The sequence below is a fragment of the Myxine glutinosa genome, chromosome 12 (genome assembly GCF_964187855.1).
Source record: "Myxine glutinosa chromosome 12, kmMyxGlut1.1, whole genome shotgun sequence".
Classification (NCBI taxonomy): domain Eukaryota; kingdom Metazoa; phylum Chordata; class Myxini; order Myxiniformes; family Myxinidae; genus Myxine; species Myxine glutinosa.
This window is the reverse complement of record NC_136272.1, coordinates 2,443,246-2,463,777: the sequence shown is the minus strand read 5'-3', so window position 1 is coordinate 2,463,777 and position 20,532 is coordinate 2,443,246. Positions and strand designations below refer to the sequence as shown.

The 20,532-nt window shown below is 45.8% G+C and overlaps 1 protein-coding gene across 3 annotated transcripts in view; it reads right to left on the bottom strand.

Annotated features, from left to right (window-relative positions):
* Window positions 1-20,532, bottom strand: part of RENBP (renin binding protein) — a 91,839-nt gene that overhangs the window by 63,350 nt on the left and 7,957 nt on the right. For all 3 annotated transcript variants that reach the window (XM_068133406.2, XM_068133408.2, XM_068133407.2), the window contains exon 3: window positions 1,927-2,002. In XM_068133406.2, the coding sequence (XP_067989507.2) occupies window positions 1,927-2,002 (76 nt within the window). The remainder of the gene's footprint in view (window positions 1-1,926; window positions 2,003-20,532) is intronic.

The following is a 20,532-nucleotide window of genomic DNA, read 5'->3' as shown; positions in this document are numbered from 1 at the left end:
ACAAATAGAAGGCACATGCGCAAGATGAATAACTCAAAGTGAAATTCAGTAAAGTGAAAGTGAAAATAAATAATTAAATGAATAAAAATTCACACAAAGTGAAAATAACTGATGTGGGATTGAGGAGAGGGGAGTGGTGCTGAATGGTCTTGGTCTCGAGCGACGGTCCTTTCTTTCGCTTAATCGTGAGGATGCCATCCTCTCTCGATCATGGTGGATCACCACAAGATGTAGCCATTTATGTTGCTTCACAACAATGCTCTGAAAAATGTACTGAGAAAAAAAAGTGAACATTTTTTTAGGCCTGATCCACACTCGGGTGGTTCGGACAAACCTTGGCCAATTTCTGACAACCCTCGGATATTTTAGCCATTGGTGGAGCATGCAACCGTCTCGGTTTGTGTTATTACAACCACCGGCGACGCATTGACCCGGCATATTTGTAGAAATTTGAAAGTTATTCGCCATTTGAGTTCAATCGTAACGCGATGTAATCTGTAAACGATACGGAAGTGGCGGTAAACATCCTAGTGTGACGTCAAAGCTAATCATGAAGAATATTTCAACATTTAATCACAAAAATTTTTTTCCCCGTGGTATACATTGTCTAGGCTCCCTGGTGTTGGGCTAGCGGCTAGGGTGCCGGCTTAGGATCCTAGGATCCTGGGTTCGAATCCCGGTCAATCGCTGAATTAACGCCAGGGGGGTTGACTCAGCCTGTCATCCTTTCGAGGTCGGCTAATTGAGTACCAGTTCACTGGTAATTCCCTGTTTGTCGTTAAAGGCGGCAAAAAGGGTTGGCGTCAGGAAGGGCATCCGGCCGTAAAACATTGCTTCAAAAAGGGGACCAAAAAACAACAACAACCACGGTTCCCGAAAAAGGCCAACCCCCGCTTGCGGGGAAAAATGGCCTCTAAAGGTGGTTTTTATACATTGTCTAGGCTCGTATGACAGCGAACACAGAGAACATATAAAACAAGCGTAACGCCTCGGTCCCCCGTCGGGGAAGTGATGTGAGTTGACAAAGTGGAAGACGCAGAAAACATGCTATCATATGATATTTCGCTCACACGGTTCAGACATACATGGCGGCGGCCATCTTGGATTTTGACGTGGCGACCCAATTTTCAATAGTGTTCTTCCTTATGCCTAGATACAACCACACCCCAGATTAGAAGTTGGTACTTCGCTTATTTTTCAAGATATTCCGCTCACAAGATTCAGACATACATGGCATCAGACATACATGGCGGCGGCCATCTTGGATTTTGACGTGGGTTGCACCCACACACCAAATTCGAATGCGGTCCTTCGCTTACGCACGCACGCACGCACGCACGGAGGGGAAAACCATAGTCCCCCTTTCGCTCCGCGGTGCGACGGGGGACAAAAATTGAGCGGGAGATAAGAGGGGGCAGAGACATGGAAGTACAACAGGGACATCGGAAGATCTGTGGAAGGGAGAGGGATGGGTACACAGGCTAAAAAACGTACCCAAATGCAATACCTTCTCCTCCTGCGCGGGTAACAAGATGGACACTACAAGGACTTTCAGGAAAGAAAACGGTGAATTTGAAGAGATGGATTTGGGGTGGATTAACGGGGGTAGAAAAGTTCAAAGTTTTGGATGGGGTAAGATAGGAAATGGTTGTGAACAGCTGTTTTGAAGACCTGGATAGTTTGCCTACACTTTGCCATGGACACTGTGGGATATTTAACGTCGACCGATTAATGCTAGAGGACCGGTCGCACGTGTAACATCCATCCGAGGGACGGCACGCACACATTGATCTGCCTGTGAAAGAGGGTGCACCAAAATCATGCCAATTCATAGTGAGCCCAAAACAATGCAACAATTGCAATTCTAACATAGTGATGTGTTACTTCCTTTTTGAAAAGGCATGGTATTATGGCAAAAAAGACTACCTGCCGTCCTTGGAGCCAAATGTACTTCAAGTCATCATAAAGGGTACCATCACAACCCAAACAAGTGAAGAATCCACTGAAAAGCAGAACACCAAATACATGCATCAGTTCATTTGCTTTGCTTGCATGTACTCTTTAAGCAACAAATAAACATCTAAAATATGTTACAACAAGGGTGTGAGTGTGTGTGTAATGCGAGCGAACACATCACACACAACACAACACAACACAACACACACACACACACACACACACACACACACACACACACACACACACACACACACACACACACACACACACACACACACACACACACACACACACACCAACAAAAAAGATACAAAACAAAAACAGATACATTCAAAGTACACCGCCCCCATGCCAAATAATTAAATATCCCACAGCGCGGCATTGCCGGGGCGCCTCTGGCTGCAGTCTGGCTCTGGCGCCTCTGTCTGCGCCTCTGGCTGCAGTCTGGCTCTGGCGCCTCTGTCTGCGCCTCTGGCTGCAGTCTGGCTCTGGCGCCTCTGTCTGCGCCTCTGGCTGCAATACTGCAGTTTTTTTGTTTTTTTTGTATACAAGATCGAGACTCGTGAAAGAGCTAACATTAATCACACAAAAAGACAAACCGACACACAAAACACAAAAAACAAGGGGAGCGGCAGACAAGATGGGGAGAGAGCGGGAAGGACACAAAAGAGAGGGGGAAGAGGGGGAAGGACACAAACACAACATTTGAGAGCACGGACATCGGGAGGACTTGGGGGGAGGTGGGAGAGGATTAAAACATATGAACACTGCAAGGACTCTGGGGTGAATTACCGGGGGTAGAAAAGATCAAGGTTTTCGATGGGGGACGATAAGAGATGGTGGTGAACAGCTGTTTTAAAGACCTGGAGGGAGGAGTGGGATTGAAGGGAGTGGGGGAGTTTGTTCCAGAGGCGGGAGAAAAGGGGAATGAAAGAGTGAAGGTGAGCAGAGAGCCTAGACTTTGGCAGTTTAACCATAAGAGGGTTGCAGGCAGATCTTGTGCGACCTGAAGGAATATTGGGGGGACAGAGCACAGAGAGAGCTGGGGGAGCAAGGCCGGAGAGGAGTCGGTAGAAGACAGAAAGACCACCAACCTGCCTGCGGTGAGTGAGTGAAAGGCCCTCGGCGTTGACTACATCGCAGGAGATTCCAATGATTCTGAAAGCTTTGGCCTCAACAGCGTGAAGCCGAGCAAGGTGTGAGGCAGGAGCACCAGCCCAGAGGGGGGAACAGTATTCCATTGAGCTGCGGATGAAAGCCTTGTATGTGGTGAGGAGCTCAGGTGTGCCAAGGAAGGACTTCGCACGACGGAGTTGAAAAAACCCTCCCCCGACGTCAGACAACGTCACGGATTTTCGAAGCTCCACACGGTCTCCACGTTTTCAAAGTTAAGTCATTGTTCACAATTGTATTTTATCTTTCGGTGTGTGAACCTATAGTGTGTCCCTTGGAAGTTTCTCAGTGTTTATCTTTCATAAATTATTCGTTTCTGTTTGCCTGCCGCGTGTGAGGCCTTGCAGCCTCAGGCTTCCCCCGTCGAAGTTTGTTTCTTCCTTCGCTGGTTTTGCTTGGTTTTTTTATTTTCCCTTCTCCCCCAAACTTCACCGAACATCTACTCTTTGTCTAACGTTGTAACCCCCACCCCCAACCCCCCCCACCCCCCCCAAAATTTTTTTATTTCCTTTTCTCCTCGTGTGCTTTTGTCCCATCGTGTGCTTTTGCCTCTGTCCATGTGCGCTGTCCCACCCCGTCCCCATTATCGCCCTGCCTTCCACCTTTTGCCCTGTTCACATGACTCGTGGTTGTCCCTCTAGGCTCCCTCTCCCCATTGGTATTTTTGTGAACATAAGATTGTTCTTCACGGTTCTGTTTAAATATGTTTAAACTTTCCACTGGAATGTTTTATTCAGTCGTATATTACAACACGCTGTTTTTCTTCCTATTTAAAAGGCTCCTTTCAATTTCCTCTTCAACTCATTCCATTTCAAAAAAATATTCAATCTCTTATAATTCTTTCTCACTACATGCTCTAAATTCTCATTCATTCCACCCCTCCTCCATAGTTCTTAAACGGATTGCTAACTTGAAAATCACAACAAACCCAATTTGTTATAAATGTTCATCTTTCATTAATCATCCACTTTCTAAACTCCCCCCTTGCCCCTCCCCTCCAAATCTCCCCCCTTGCCCCTCCCCTCCTAAACTCCCCCCTTGCCCCTCCCCTCCTAAACTCCCCCCTTGCCCCTCCCCTCCTAAACTCCCCCCTTGCCCCTCCCCTCCAAAACTCCCCCCTTGCCCCTCCCCTCCAAATCTCCCCCCTTGCCCCTCCCCTCCAAATCTCCCCCCTTGCCCCTCCCTTCCTAAACTCCCCCCTTGCCCCTCCCCTCCTAAACTCCCCCCTTGCCCTTCCCCTCCGAAACTCCCCCCTTGCCCCTCCCATTCAAAATCCCCCCCCAACCCCTCCCCTTCAAATCTCCCCCCCAACCATCCCTCCCAAATTCTCCCTCCTCCCACCACCTTCTCAAAGCTGCCTCCTCCCCACTTCATCTCCCTTCTATCTCATACCTCCACCCCCCCACCCCCCCCACCTTCTACTTTCCTCTCCCCCCCCCCCCCCCCTCAAACAACCCCTCACTGTGCCTCATCCCATCACCATCAAACCTTTCGTCCTCCTCATCCTTCCCTTTCTTGTAACTCTTCTGTAATCTCTGACACACTATCAACTGCTCTTCCTACCTCCCCCTCTCATCCTTCATCTGACCCTACCCCTCCCCTCCCCTGTCCTGCACCCAATGCTCCCCCTCTCTCCTCATTAACGGTATGGACCTCAAACATCCGGGGCCTTCGCTCAAACCTGATTGATCTCTCCATTCAGGTTGCTTCTGACAATCCAGACTTGATCTGCTTAACAGAAACTTTCCTCCTTCAAGATGTCTCCGATTCCTTAATATCTCTTCCTGGTTACTCCCTCCTCCGGTACGATAGACCTGAGCCTCGTCCTGGTGGTGGGGTGGCTATCTTTCTCAAAAACTCTCTTCACTATCCCTGCACTGCCCTCTCTCCACCCCACCCCCAGGAGTACCTCTGGCTACAGCTTCCTCTCCGCTCCCACCTTTTGTTCATATGTGTTCTGTACCGTCCTCCAAACAGTGATGACTCCATTTACATTTCGCTGTCGAACAACATGGACCAACTTCTATCAACTCATCCAAACTCTCCCTTCCTCATATGTGGCGACTTCAACTGTCATCGTGCCAGCTGGCTGGGTGTGGGTTCATCTCTCACCAGCCATGGCACCTCAGCAAAGGACTACTGCGACTCATTGGGACTGACACAATCTGTCAATTTCCCGACACGGATCTCAATCAATGGAGTATCTTCTCTTCTGGACTTGGTTTTGACTAAGTTCACTGCAAATGTCTGCTGCTCTTCTCTGCTCCAATCGGTTCTTCTGATCATTTGCTTGTTAAAGTGGACATCTCTCTGGCCATTCTCAGAGAGCCTCTTCAGCGCCGACGAGTCTGGCATTTCACTCAGGCCGACTGGCAAGGGCTGCAAGCAGCCATCAATCACCTGGACTGGTCTCCCATCTCTACTGCCTCTGACATCAATTATTCCTGGGAATTCTTCCAAAGCAAACTGCTCTCTCTCATGCACAGATTTATCCCATCTCGTCTTCAGTTGTCTTACCCTTCCTCCCGTCCATGGTACACTGAATCATGTGGTGAGGCAGTTGCCCTGAATCAACTTGCCTTTGCCTCGTGGAAGGCAAATCCAACTGAAGGCAATCTCAGTTCCTTCCACCAAGCTCGGAACAAGTGTGTGTCTACCCTCAGGAGTGCCAGGAAGCACTATCTCTCCACACTCAAGAATGAACTCTCAAACCTGTCTCCTTCCTCCAAATCCTGGTGGCGTCTGGTCAAATCCGTTTCTGGTGTTTGTTGCCCCTCCATCCCCTCTTACCTCAAATGGCTACACAGTTGACACCGCACGTGACAAAGCCGAATGCCTCAACTCTGTGTTTGCCTCAAAATCCTGTGTCCCAAACCCATCTCTCTCTGTTCCCACCTTTCCCAGTCGAACCCAACTGCTCCTGGACTCTGTGTCCTTCTCTCCTGACAAGGTGGAGAAGTTTTTGTCAAACCTCGACTCTGATTCTGCAACTGGACCAGACGGCATCAGCCCACGGGTCCTAAAATCCAACTCTGCCGCTCATCTCACCCTCTCTCTGTTCTTTTCACCCTCTCTTTTGCTCAAGGTCATCTGCCAGCATCTTGGAAATCAGCCAACATTACCGCTTTGCACAAAAAAGGTGCAAAAACAGATCTTTGCAACTCCAGACCAATCAGCCAGCTTCCAATTATCAGCAAAGTCATGGAATCCATCATTGCTTCGGATATCAAATCTTTCCTCTTCTCCAATGACTTGATCTCTGATCATCAATTTGGATTCAGACTCAGGTCATTCGACTCTGGACATGTTGCTTCTGCTGTCTGAACAATGGATGGAGGTCCTCAATGCCAAACAGGAAATCAGAGCTGTCTCACTTGACATATTACATGCCTTCGATACGGTCTGGCACCCAGCTCTGCTCACCAACCTCTCCTCCTATGGTATCCATGGAAATCTCCACTCATGGCTTGCGGACTTCCTCTCTGGTCATAGGCAACGTGTGGCCCTGAATGGATTTCTCTCATCTCCCCTTCCCGTTCTGGCTGGAGTTCCCCAAGGTGGTGTTCTGGCCCCGTGCTATTTCTGGTCTTCATCAATGATCTCTCCGACCTCTCTGGAAAATCTTCTCTATCTCTTTGCTGATGACTCCACTTACTTGCCGCTCCATTCCTCATCCCTCAGATCGGCAGTCTGCATCTCCTCACTCTCTGCAGACCTGGACAACATCACAGACTGTTCACACAAGTGGAACATGTCTTTCAATCCTGACAAATCTCACACTCTTACAATGTCTCTCCGAAAGGACCGACTGGAAAACCCTCCCATGTACTTTCTCAACAATCCTCTCCAAGAAGTTCTGTCGCTCAAGCTTTTGGGTCTCATTATCTGCCATGATCTTTCTTGGGAAAACCACATTTCCAAGCTGGCCTCCAAAGCCAGCCGCCGACTGGGCATCCTCCGTCATGCGAAGTCCTTCCTTGGCACACCTGAGCTCCTCACCACGTACAAGGCTTTTATCCGCAGCTCAATGGAATACTGTTCCCCCCTCTGGGGTGGTGCTCCTGCCTCACATCTAGCTCGGCTTCACGCTGTTGAAACCAAAGCTTTCAGAATCATTGGAATCTCCTGCGATGAAGTTAACTCCGATGGCCTTTCACTCACTCACCGCAGGCAGGTTGGTGGTCTTTCTGTCTTCTACAGACTCTTCTCCGGCCTTGCTCCCCCAGCTCTCTCTGTGCTCTGTCCCCCCAATATTCCTTCAGGTCGCACAAGATCTGCCTGCCACCCTCTTATGGTTAAACTGCCAAAATCTAGGCTCTCTGCTCACCTTCACTCTTTCATTCCCCTTTTCTCCCGCCTCTGGAACAAACTCCCCCACTCCCTTCAATCCCACTCCTCCCTCCAGGTCTTTAAAACAGCTGTTCACCACCATCTCTTATCTTCCCCCATCCAAAACCTTGATCTTTTCTACCCCCGCTAATTCACCCGATCCCTTTTTTTTTCTTTTTTTTTAAATTCCAACTTCTTTCCTGGAAGTCCTTGCAGTGTTCATATGTTTTATACATCTCCCACCTCCCCCCAAGCCCTCCCCCTCCCACATTTCTCCCGATGTCCCTGCTCTCAAATGTTGTGTGTCCTTCCCCCTCTCTCCCCATCTTGTCTACCGCTCCCCTTATTTTTTGTGTTTTATGTGTCGGTTTGACTTTTTGTGTGATTAATGTTAGCTCTTTCACGAGCCTCGATCTTGTATACAAAAAAAAAAGAAAAAAAAAAGTGCAGCTCATCAAGAGTGCATTGGGAGGGAGACGAGTACAATAATTGATTGATTAATTGCATCATTAAAATCAATAAAATATTATCATAAAATATTTTCTTAATTGGCTAAAAGCATAACTAAACCTCCAATGCTTCATCCGAAGATGCATCTTTTAGAAATTTAATTAAATAGGTCATTAATAAATAATTAATTGATTCATCAATAAATAATTAATCAATTAAATGATTAATCAATAAATCAAAAATATCCTTTATGGCCACATCACCTGTTCACTGTCATGTCCAAATATTAGCGTCCTAGCTCAAAAGATGCCCGAGATATTGCCTAGATGAGAAAGAAAATAAATAAATGATTAATAATGAAAATAAATAAATAATAATTATAAAATTAAATAGTTAATCAATTGGCTGATAGAATACATAAACCACCACCATTTCATCAGAACCTGTAACTTTAAAAAAAAAATTTTTTTTAAACCATTAATCAAATAATTAATCGATTAATTAATTAATTGATGAATCAATAAATCAAAAATAGCCTTTGCAGCCAAATCACTTGGTCATTGGCATGTTCAAATATCAGCTTCCTCGCACAAAAGGTGCCTGAGATAATGGCCAGAAGAGAAAGGAAATATTGTGCACCGCACCTTTCCGATGCCATCTCCAGGCATTGCAAAACGTCATTGCCGGCACCGAAGGGGGCTCGGCAGTGACGCACCCTGAAAGGGAGTACTCAGTTTTCACTCTGGTTGTTTGTTGGACACCGCACCTTTCCTATGCCATCTCCAGGCATTGCAAATCATCATTGCTGGGCACCGAAGGGGGCTCGGCAGTGACGCAGGCTGAAAGGGAGTACTCAGTTTTCACTCTGGTTGTTTGTTGTGCACCGCACCTTTCCTCTGCCATCACCAGGCATTGCAAATCGTCATTGCTGGGCACCGAAGGGGGCTCGGCAGTGACGCACGCTGAAAGAGAGTAGTCAGTTTTCACTCTGGTTGTTTGCTTTCTTGTTGTACACCGCACCTTTCCTATGCCATCTCCAGGCATTGCGAATCGTCATTGCTGGGCACCGAAGGGGGCTCGGCAATGACGCACGCTGAAAGGGAGTACTCAGTTTTCACTCTGGTTGTTGTACACCACACCTTTCCGATGCCATCTCCAGGCATTGCAAATCGTCATTGCTGGGAACCGAAGGGGGCTCGGCAGTGGCGCACGCTGAAAGGGAGTACTCAGTTTTCACTCTGGTTGTTTGTTTTCTTTCTTTCTTTGTTTTCTTGCTTTCTTGTTTGTCTCGGGCGATATCTCAGCCATCCTTTGAGCTAGGAAGCTGAAATTTCGGCACAATAGTGAGCAAGTCCTTTGTCAAAAACGGTATTTTTTGTTTTTTGATTGATCAATTAATTGAGGAGTTATTTAATTATTAGCGATTAATTAAGTACTTATTTAATTAATCAAATTTCCTTTCTCTTCTGGCCATTATCTCAGGCACCTTTTGAGTGAGAAAGAAAAACAAACAAAAAAACCTTTAGAGGCCATTTTTCCCCGCAAGCGGGGGTTGGCCTTTTTCGGGGACCATGGTTGTTGTTGTTTTTTGGTCCCCTTTTTGAAGCAATGTTTTACGGCCGGACGCCCTTCCTGCCGCCAACCCTTTTTGTCGCCTTTTTACGACAAACAGGGAATTACCAGTGAACTGGTACTCAATTTGCCGACCTCGGAAGGATGACAGGCTGAGTCAACCCCCCTGGCGTTAATTCAGCGATCGACCGGGATTCGAACCCAGGATCCTCGGATCCTAAGCTGGCACCCTAGCCGCTAGCCCAACACCAGGCTACTCAAGCACCTTTTGAGTGAGGAAGCTGATATTTGGACATGCCAATGACCAGGTGATTTGGCTGTAAAGGCTACTTTTGATTTATTAATTAATCAGTTAATCAATTAATCGATCAATTATTTAATTATTCGATTAATGATTAAACTTTTTTTTTTTTAAGTTACAGCTTCTGATGAAATGGTGGTGATTTTTGTGTTCTATGACCGAATTGATTAATAATTTAATTTTTTAATGATTACTATTTATTTATTTTCATTATTAATCATTTATTTATTTTCTTTCTCATTTGGCCAATATCTCAGGCACCTTTTGAGGTAGGAAGCTAATATTTGGACAGGACAGTGACCAAGTGATATGGCTAGCAAGGATATTTTTGATGTAATGATTAGTCATTTAATCGATTAATTATTTATTGATAAATCAATGAATTATTTATTTTTTTATTCATGACTTATTTAATTACATTTTAAAAAGATACATCTTCGGATGAAGCACGAGTGGTTTAGTTATGCTATTAGCCAATTAAGAAAATATTTTGTGATAATCTTGGAAGATGGCATAGGTGCCTGGAGATGGCATAGGAAAGGTGCGGTGAACAACAACCAGAGTGAAAACTCAGTACTCCCTTTCAGCGTGCGTCATTGCCGAGCCCCCTTCGGTGCCCGGCAATGACGATATGCCGCGCCTGGAGATGGCATAGGAAAGGTGCGGTGTACAACAACCAGAGTGAAAACTAAGTACTCCCTTTCAGGGTGCGTCATTGCCGAGCCCCCTTCGGTGCCCGGCAATGACGATATGCAGCGCCTGGAGATGGCATAGGAAAGGTGCGGTGTACAACAACCAGAGTGAAAACTGAGTACTCCCTTTCAGCGTGCGTCATTGCCGAGCCCCCTTCGGTGCCCGGCAATGACGATATGCCACGCCTGGAGATGGCATAGGAAAGGTGCGGTCTACAACAACCAGAGTGAAAACTGAGTACTCCCTTTCAGCGTGCGTCACCGCCGAGCCCCTTTCGGTGCCTGGCAATGACGTTTTGCAGTGCCTGGAGATGGCATAGGAAAGGAGCGGTGTACAAAAAAATAATCTAGTATATCTCTTTTGACTTCGGAACCAAACAAAATATATATTTATCTTGCCAAAACGAAGTTTTTGCAAGATGTATTAGTCAGCTTGTATGTTTGTTATCTTGCCAAAACGAAGTTTTTGCTAGATGTATCAGTCAGCTTGTATGTTTGTTTGTTTGTTTGTTTTTTTGTTTGTGGTTAATCATTTTTTTTTCACGTTTAGATCACTCTGTAGACCACAGTTATTATTGGAAACTCCTGTAACTTCGCATATCAGAGTCCTATAGAGATACCCTTCAGCACACAAAATTTTGAAGGTCAAGGTCAAAGGTCAAGGTCACTTTGCGGTCAATCATGGAGGTCAACGAAACCCTTATTTTTTGAGTAACTTTGATCGGATCGTCTCCAAACTTCATGGGAATCTAGTATATGGTCCGGCGCTCAGCTGATTAGTTTTTGGTGGCGATCGGCCTTGACCTTCAAGGTCATTTTGAAGGTCATTCAATTGGGTCAATCATGGAGGTCAACGAAACCCTTATTTTTTGAGTAACTTTGATCTTATGATCTCCAAACTTGGTGGGTATATAGGGTGTGGTATGGCGCTCAGCTGATTAGTTTTTGGTGTCGATCGGCCTTGACCTTCAAGGTCATTTTGAAGGTCATTCAATTTTGACCAAAAGGTAAAATTTTCAAGTTTCAGTTACCATATTTACCACAGTTATTATTGGAAACTCCTGTAACTTCGCATATCAGAGTCCTATAGAGATACCCTTCAGCACACAAAATTTTGAAGGTAAAGGTCAAAGGTCAAGGTCACTTTGCGGTCAATCATGGAGGTCAACGAAACCCTTATTTTTTGAGTAACTTTGATCTTATGATCTCCAAACTTGGTGGGTATATAGGGTGTGGTATGGCGCTCAGCTGATTAGTTTTTGGTGTCGATCGGCCTTGACCTTCAAGGTCATTTTGAAGGTCATTCAATTGGGTCAATCATGGAGGTCAACGAAACCCTTATTTTTTGAGTAACTTTGATCTTATGATCTCCAAACTTGGTGGGTATATAGGGTGTGGTATGGCGCTCAGCTGATTAGTTTTTGGTGTCGATCGGCCTTGACCTTCAAGGTCATTTTGAAGGTCATTCAATTTTGACCAAAAGGTAAAATTTTCAAGTTTCAGTTACCATATCGAGTAGTACCTCAAATTGAAGCCCTTGTTGAGTGCTTTCCAAACATATAACTAGTTTGACAATGTGACGTCATTTGACGGCGTTATGATGAAAAAACTGCACTTTTCATGTATATTGTATTGCTTTAGTTCGCATTGTTTAGGTCACTATGTAGAGCACAGTTCCCTTTGGAAACTCTTGTAAGTTCGCATATCAGAGTCTTTTAGAGATACCCTTTAGCACACAAAATTATGAAGGTCAAGGTCAAAGGTCAAGGTCACTTGGCAAGATACGGTTCACCCTGTGGGTGACATATGTTTATTTTGTTTGTGGTTAATCATTTTTTTTTCACGTTTAGATCACTCTGTAGACCACAGTTATTATTGGAAACTCCTGTAACTTCGCATATCAGAGTCCTATAGAGATACCCTTCAGCACACAAAATTTTGAAGGTCAAGGTCAAAGGTCAAGGTCACTTTGCGGTCAATCATGGAGGTCAACGAAACCCTTATTTTTTGAGTAACTTTGATCTTATGATCTCCAAACTTGGTGGGTATATAGGGTGTGGTATGGCGCTCAGCTGATTAGTTTTTGGTGTCGATCGGCCTTGACCTTCAAGGTCATTTTGAAGGTCATTCAATTTTGACCAAAAGGTAAAATTTTCAAGTTTCAGTTACCATATCGAGTAGTACCTCAAATTGAAGCCCTTGTTGAGTGCTTTCCAAACATATAACTAGTTTGACAATGTGACGTCATTTGACGGCATTATGACGAAAAAACTGCACTTTTCATGTATATTGTATTGCTTTAGTTCGCATTGTTTAGGTCACTCTGTAGAGCACAGTTCCCTTTGGAAACTCTTGTAAGTTCGCATATCAGAGTCTTTTAGAGATACCCTTTAGCACACAAAATTATGAAGGTCAAGGTCAAAGGTCAAGGTCACTTTGCGGCCAATCATGGAGGTGTTCACCTCAGTGTGACCTGAAGCAAGTCACTCATGTTCACATTTTGGCAAGATACGGTTCACCCTGTGGGTGACATATGTTTATTTTTTTGTTTGTTTTTTTGTTTGTGGTTAATCATTTTTTTTCACGTTTAGATCACTCTGTAGACCACAGTTATTATTGGAAACTCCTGTAACTTCGCATATCAGAGTCCTATAGAGATACCCTTCAGCACACAAAATTTTGAAGGTCAAGGTCAAAGGTCAAGGTCACTTTGTGGTCAATCATGGAGGTCGACGAAACCCTTATTTTTTGAGTAACTTTGATCGGATCGTCTCCAAACTTCATGGGAATCTAGTATATGGTCCGGCGCTCAGCTGATTAGTTTTTGGTGGCGATCGGCATTGACCTTCATGGTTAGCGCTGGAGGTCGAAAATTATTGACCCCAAGGTCAAATGTTGAAACCCTTATTTTTTGAGTAACTTTGATCGGATCGTCTCCAAACTTCATGGGAATCTAGTATATGGTCCGGCGCTCAGCTGATTAGTTTTTGGTGGCGATCGGCCTTGACCTTCATGGTTAGCGCTGGAGGTCGAAAATTATTGACCCCAAGGTCAAATGTTGAAATCGTAGGTACCATATCTTCGCATATCTTCGCATGTAACTTCGCATATCAGAGTCCTATAGAGATACCCTTCAGCACACAAAATTTTGAAGGTCAAGGTCAAAGGTCAAGGTCACTTTGTGGTCAATCATGGAGGTCGACGAAACCCTTATTTTTTGAGTAACTTTGATCGGATCGTCTCCAAACTTCATGGGAATCTAGTATATGGTCCGGCGCTCAGCTGATTAGTTTTTGGTGGCGATCGGCCTTGACCTTCATGGTTAGCGCTGGAGGTCGAAAATTATTGACCCCAAGGTCAAATGTTGAAATCCTTATTTTTTGAGTAACTTTGATCGGATCGTCTCCAAACTTCATGGGAATCTAGTATATGGTCCGGCGCTCAGCTGATTATTTTTTGGTGGTGATCGGCCTTGACCTTCATGGTTAGCGCTGGAGGTCGAAAATTATTGACCCCAAGGTCAAATTTTGAAATCGTAGGTACCATATCGAGTAATACCTCATATGAATGCCCTTGATGAGTGCTTCCCAGATCTGTAAACAGTTTGACGCTATGACGTCATTTGATGACGTCATGACGAAAAAACGGAATTTTCATGAAAAAATTATTTCCTCAGTTCTCATCAAAATCTTTCAATATTTCATGTGCGTTGGTCATGAAGACATACTATTCCCCATACGAAATTATTAAGGTCAAGGTCAAAGGTCAAGGTCACTTTGCGCTTCTAGTGGATAGCAGTTCTGTTCACCTCACTGTGACCTGAAGCAAGTCACTCATGTTCACATTTTGGCAAGATACGGTTCACCCTGTGGGTGACATATGTTCATTATAATATTCCTCACAGCCCATACAGCTCCGAATCCTACCCCAACCTCCCAAACATGATTAATATCATCATGTTAAACTTACCTTGTGCATCAACAAGCCCCACATATGATCTTCCCATTGGTGTTAAGAAGCAAGAAGGTTTGGGTAGAACACACTCATCTACAAACTTTTGGGCCTTTCACAGGTGCACATCTCTGGGAATTTTTTCAATACGAACTGCAACAGGTCAACTTTTTGGACAAGCTGATGAGGAAGTTCCCCGAGTGTTTTGCTGTGCAGAGGTACATACATTTCTCGCAGGAACACTTGGAAGCACTTTCGGCTTCTTTAAAAGTTTTTTTTAGTTTTTCCATTCTACAATCTTTATCTGGGAGGCATGAAATATGCCCAGGCGACTCCCCCCTCCTCGTTGCAATAAATGTCTTCTATCCACCATGGTGTGTGTGAGTGAGTGAGTGAGTGAGTGAGTGAGTGTGAGTGAGTGAGTGAGTGAGTGAGTGAGTGAGTGAGTGAGAGAGAGAGAGAGAGAGAGAGAGAGAGAGAGAGAGAGAGAGAGAGAGAGAGAGAGAGTATGATAGGACTGTAGCACAGTTGCTAAAGATTAGAGCACTTATGCCATCAGAACCAGTTGCATGGAGGTTTGGAGTTGGGTAAGAAAGTACTCGGGCTGGCAGGAAGGCCTAGAGGTCGGCACGCTAACCTCTAAACTATCCAGCCTAGGGCGGAATCTTGGCGAGCAATAAACTCTCATCTTGGTGTTTCACATGCAGGGCGATTAATCAGTGTGTCCCTCGTATGGATGTTAAACTCTGTGTCCTATCTGCCGGCATTAGTTGGTGGGGAGCAAACAAGTAGACAAGCAATCGCTGGAATCTTGGTCAAATTCCAAATTCCTGCCCTAACTTCCTGTGTCGGAGTGGCGATCCATCTGAGATTGCAACCCTTGCCATAGAAACTGCTTCGACAGCAGCAACGACATGTATACAGCATGGTTCGTGAATCTGATTTTATAAAACCACTCCACTGTGATAGGGGATAAGTCCACATGCTGAAGGGAACATTATGTAAAGGTGGAAAGGATGGGTGCAGGAAGGGATGGATTTGGGACTTTGGCTTTTTGAGCGAAGACGCATTTCAGTAATTGCTTTTTTTATTTCGATCTCAGTGTCCAGCATGATTCCAACCATTAATAATAATAATAATTCATTTATTTTGTATAGCGCTTTTCCAGAAGCCCAAAGGCGCTTTGACAGAGTGGAAAACATAATGCATAACAATACATGAAAACAACAATTGCAAAAAGACAAGAATCAAGAAAACAAACAGCAGCGATATACGGCATATATATAAGACAAGAATCAAAAAGACAAGACAAGAATCAATAGGGAAATATTTAAAGCAAAAGGAGGGAGAAGGAGAAGAGATAGTCAGGGGTTAAATGCTGTGGGTTGAATGTTGAATGCAGCGTTGAACAGGTGGGTCTTTAGTGATGTTTTGAATGTGGTGAGTGAGGAGGAGTCTCTGATGGTGTGAGGTAGTGAGTTCCAGAGGGTGGGAGCAGCGATGGAGAAGGCCCTGTCCCCCCAGGATCTGAATTTGGTCCGGATGGAGGGGGTCAGGAGGTTGGTACCAGCAGAGCGGAGGTTGCGGGTGGGAGTGTGTCTGGAGAGGAGGTCAGCCAGGTAGGATGGGGCCAGGTTATGGAGGGCTTTGTATGTCAGGAGGAGGATTTTGTACTGGATTCTCTGGGGGATGGGGAGCCAGTGAAGCTTGTAAAGGACGGGGGTGATGTGGTCACGGGTCCGGGAATGAGTGAGTAGACGGGCAGCGGAGTTCTGAATGTATTGGAGTTTATTGGTGATTTTTGAGGGTGAACCATAGAGGAGGCTATTGCAGTAGTCCAGACGGGAGGTGATGAAGGCGTGGATGAGGGTTTCTGCAGCCGTGGAGGAGAGGGATGAGCGGAGACGGGCAATGTTTTTCAGGTGAAAGAAGGCTGACTTTGTGATCTGTTTAGTGTATTTGTCGAAGGAAAGGGTTTGGTCAAAGATGACGCCAAGATTCCGGATGTGAGGGGAGGTGGATACTGGGATACCGTCGATGTTGAGGGCAAAGTTATGGGTGGATTTTGTGAGCGTTTTTGGGCCAATGATGATTATTTCAGATTTATCACAGTTAAGCTTGAGGAAGTTGATTTGAAGCCAGGATTTTATTTCAGTGATGCAGTTTGTCAGGATAGAGTGGGTGTCGGTGGAGACGGACTTGGTGGAGATGAAAAGCTGGATGTTATCGGCGAAGCAGTGGAATTGGAGACCATGACGGCGGATTAAGTGACCGAGCGGGGACAGGTAAAGGATGAAGAGGAGGGGGCCAAGAACTGAACCTTGGGGGACACCTTGGGGGAGGGGAGCAGTGGGGGATTTGCAGTTATTGATGGAGATGAACTGGCATCTGTCAGAGAGGTATGATTTAATCCAAGAGAGGGCAGTGCCGGTGACGTTAAAGGTGGATTCAAGTCGGGTGAGGAGGATAGTGTGATCGATGGTGTCAAAGGCAGCGCTGAGGTCGAGGAGGACGAGAATGTTGAGGTTGCCAGCGTCAGAGGAGAGGAGAAGGTCGTTGGTGATTTTGAGGAGAGCAGTTTCAGTACTGTGGTTGGAGCGGAATCCGGATTGGAATGTTTCATACAAGTTATTGGCAGAGAGATGATGTTTGAGTTGAGTGGCTACAGCGCGTTCCAAAACTTTTGACAGAAAGGGTAGGTTGGAGATGGGTCTGAAGTTGTTTAGGGTGTCAGGGTTTAGACCAGGTTTTTTTAGAATGGGGGTAACAGCAGCAATTTTGAGGGAAGGTGGGACGATGCCTGTAGACAGGGAGGAGTTTATTGTTGCAATGATAAGTGGAGAGAGAGCAGGGAGGGAGGCTTTGACAAAGCTGGAGGGGATGGGGTCAAGAGTGCAGGTGGCAGTTTTCATTCCTATGAGGAGTTCAGAGAGGTCAGTAGGAGAGATTGGGGAGAACCGAGACAGGGGATGGCAGGACAAGGGGGGGGCAGGTGGTTGGAGGGGGAGCGGGTGCGGCGGTGGTCAAGCTGTTGTAGATGTTGTCAATTTTGCGTTGGAAGAAAGAGAGGAAGGAGATGCAGTTGTCTACTGTGAATGACTGGGTGGTGGTGTTCAGGGGGCGGAGGAGTTTGTTTATTGTCGAGAAGAGTGCTTTTGGGTTTCCGGAGCCAGAGTGGATAATTTGAGAGTAGTAGGCAGAGCGGGCGCGGGAGAGGGCATCTTTGTAGTGTTGTATGTGGTCCTTGTAGGCTTGGGAGTGAACTGTGAGACCCGTTTTATTGCGGAGTCTTTCAAGTTGGCGAGCACGAGTTTTCATCAGGTGGAGTTCAGGGGTAAACCAGGGAGCAGAATGGGTGAAAGAAACTGTTTTGGTTTTTACAGGCGCAAGCTGGTCAAGGCAGGAGGAGAGAGTGTGGTTGTAGTAGTCAGTGAGGTCGGAAGGGGTGTGGAGGTCAATGAAGGGAGAAGTGGACATTTTTTCAGAGAGGGTGGATGAGAATGAGGTAGGTGAAAGAGCGTTTAGCTTACGGAAGTTGATTGTGCGATAATGCCTTGGTGTTGGGGCGGGGATGTTGATGGTCAGAGTGATGGCTAAGTGGTCAGAGAGGGTGAGGTCGGAGCCATAGAGATGGTGCAAATTTAATCCAGTGGAGCAGACAAGGTCCAAAATGTGACCACGGATATGGGTAGGAAAGTCGACATGTTGAGTGAGGTTAAAGCAGGTGAGTAAATCAGTGAAGTCAGTGGTTATTGTGGAGTCAGTGGAGTCCATGTGGATATTGAAATCACCAAGGAGGAGGATTGAGGGGGAGAGGGAACATAGCTGGGTCAGAAAGTAGGAGAAGTCAGACAGGAATGATGGGTGTGGTTTGGGAGGGCGGTAGACGACAGCCATGACTGACTGCGTGTGACCAGAGAGTTTTAAAGCCAGGTGTTCAAATGATGGAGCAGATGAGATGGAGATGAGGTTGGTCTTGATGTCTTGACGGTGGATAACGGCAATTCCACCACCTCGGCCCTCCGAGCGTGGTTTATTGACGTAGGAATATCCATTGGGTGTGGTGAGGTTGAGTGTGTAGTAGTCCAGAGGTTGTTGCCAGGTTTCGGTGAGACAGAGAAAGTCCAGTTTGTTATCCAGGATGTATTCGTTCAGGATGAGGCATTTATTGTTGAGGGACCGGGTGTTGAACAGGGTGAGCTTGATGTTGTTTTGAACAGCAGGGATGAATTCAGGTGATTTAGCCAGGGTTCGTAGGCAAGAGGTGCGATCGTGTGGGTTGCTGTGACCAGGTGCGCTGGGACGAAGAGTGAGAGTGCGCTGAGCCGACCAGAGGACGGGGATGGAGTGACCTGATTGCAAATAAACAAACTTGCGACCGGAGCCACGGTGAATGTACCTGGGTCGTCGGAGGAGTCCATTTGATTTGATGGCAGAGATGCATGATGGGGTGGAGCGGGTATTGAGCAGAAGAAGCCTTGCGGCGGAGTACTTCAGAGCCATGCCAGGCAGGAGCGAAGGGACGAGTACGAGGCCAAGGTCGAGGAGGCAAAGCGGCAAACGCAGCGGCAAACGCAGCGGCAAACGACTGCAGCCGCTAATCAAGACCACAGCGGCAAACAAGGCCACAAGGCCACCAAGACCACAAGGCCACCGGCAAACAAGGCCACGGCCACAAACAACGGGAGCGTTGGAACTGTGTAATAGGAAAGGAATACAAGTGAAATGTGTATTACACAAATACCTGACGTCCTGACCAGCTCCTGCCAGGCTTTGGAGGATGGTGAGGGCCTGGAGAATTAAAATTGCAGGTGAGCCTGTTGTCGGCCTGTCGTACTTCATAGAATGCATTCACAATGGTTCCGAGTTGTGTCGAGAGACAACAGATCACTTTCAGTAGATTTTGCCTTCCAGGAGGAAAATACGAGTTATTTTCTTGTGACGGCCTCACCACACGCAGCAGTGCAGAGTCGAGATAATCGACAAAAAGTATGAATGTGGGATGGAATGAATGTGACGAAAAAAATGAGTCCATTTTCGAGGGAATACCAGAAGCATGCGAAGTTTGGAGATGATGGACCAGTCTTGACTCGAGTGGATTTTAGGTGAGACCAATGAGCTTTGTGTGCACATCATGCTCAGCATACTGCACTGAAGTACTTCTTGCTATCCAATCACATTTGTTATTGCTTTACATACATTCTCTTGGCAAATTGTCCATTTGGACATTGGTTTCAGTGGTGGTGGTGATTCGTATGCAGCCTGCAGCTGCATCATTTTCTGGGGGTGCGGCTGTGCCACTGATGCAATGCCCCCGTTTACCAGTCAGCTGGTGCTCATTTTGCCGACCTTGGAAGAATGACCACCTGGTGTTATTTCAGGTGACCACCAGGTCAATGATGACCATCTGGCTGAGTCAACCCACCTGGTGTTATTTCAACAGCATAACGGGGCTCTGTCTCAGGACAGTAACATCTCAAGCCAGCCACCTTAACAGTTAAGCCAACACCAGACTATCATTGGTTCCAATGATTAGCTTTAAGAACCAATGAAACAAGTCGGAAAGGGACATTTGATTGCAAAGTGAAACAACCTGATCGACAGATGCCGGTACTGGATTTTGATTTAAAACTTTTCTTGAGCAGAAAATAAGTAAAAAAAAAAAAAAAATAGAGTGGATTGATGTTTCATTTTAAAAAGTGTCAAGTGCACCACAATTTTCTGGCACTTCATTAAAGTACTATGCAATGTAATACTTCAATGTTGTGAGAATAACTATAATGGCGCTCTTCGACGTCACGACGTCGACAGATATGCTTACGCCCACATTATTATATCACAATACATACTTGTACCAAGTTTGATTTAAATACCCTCAACTGTTCTCAAGTATCACATTTTTACCTGACATGACCTCTGACCTTTAAGGCCGAAATCGAACCAGTTCATCTTATCATCATAATATGTACTCATATGAAGTTTGGTCAAAATCCCATCACTGGTTTACAAGTTGACACGGTAACATAATTTTTACTTTACATCATCTCTCTTGTGGTGAGGCAGTTGCCCTGAAACAACTTGCCTTTGCCTCTTGGAAGGCTAATC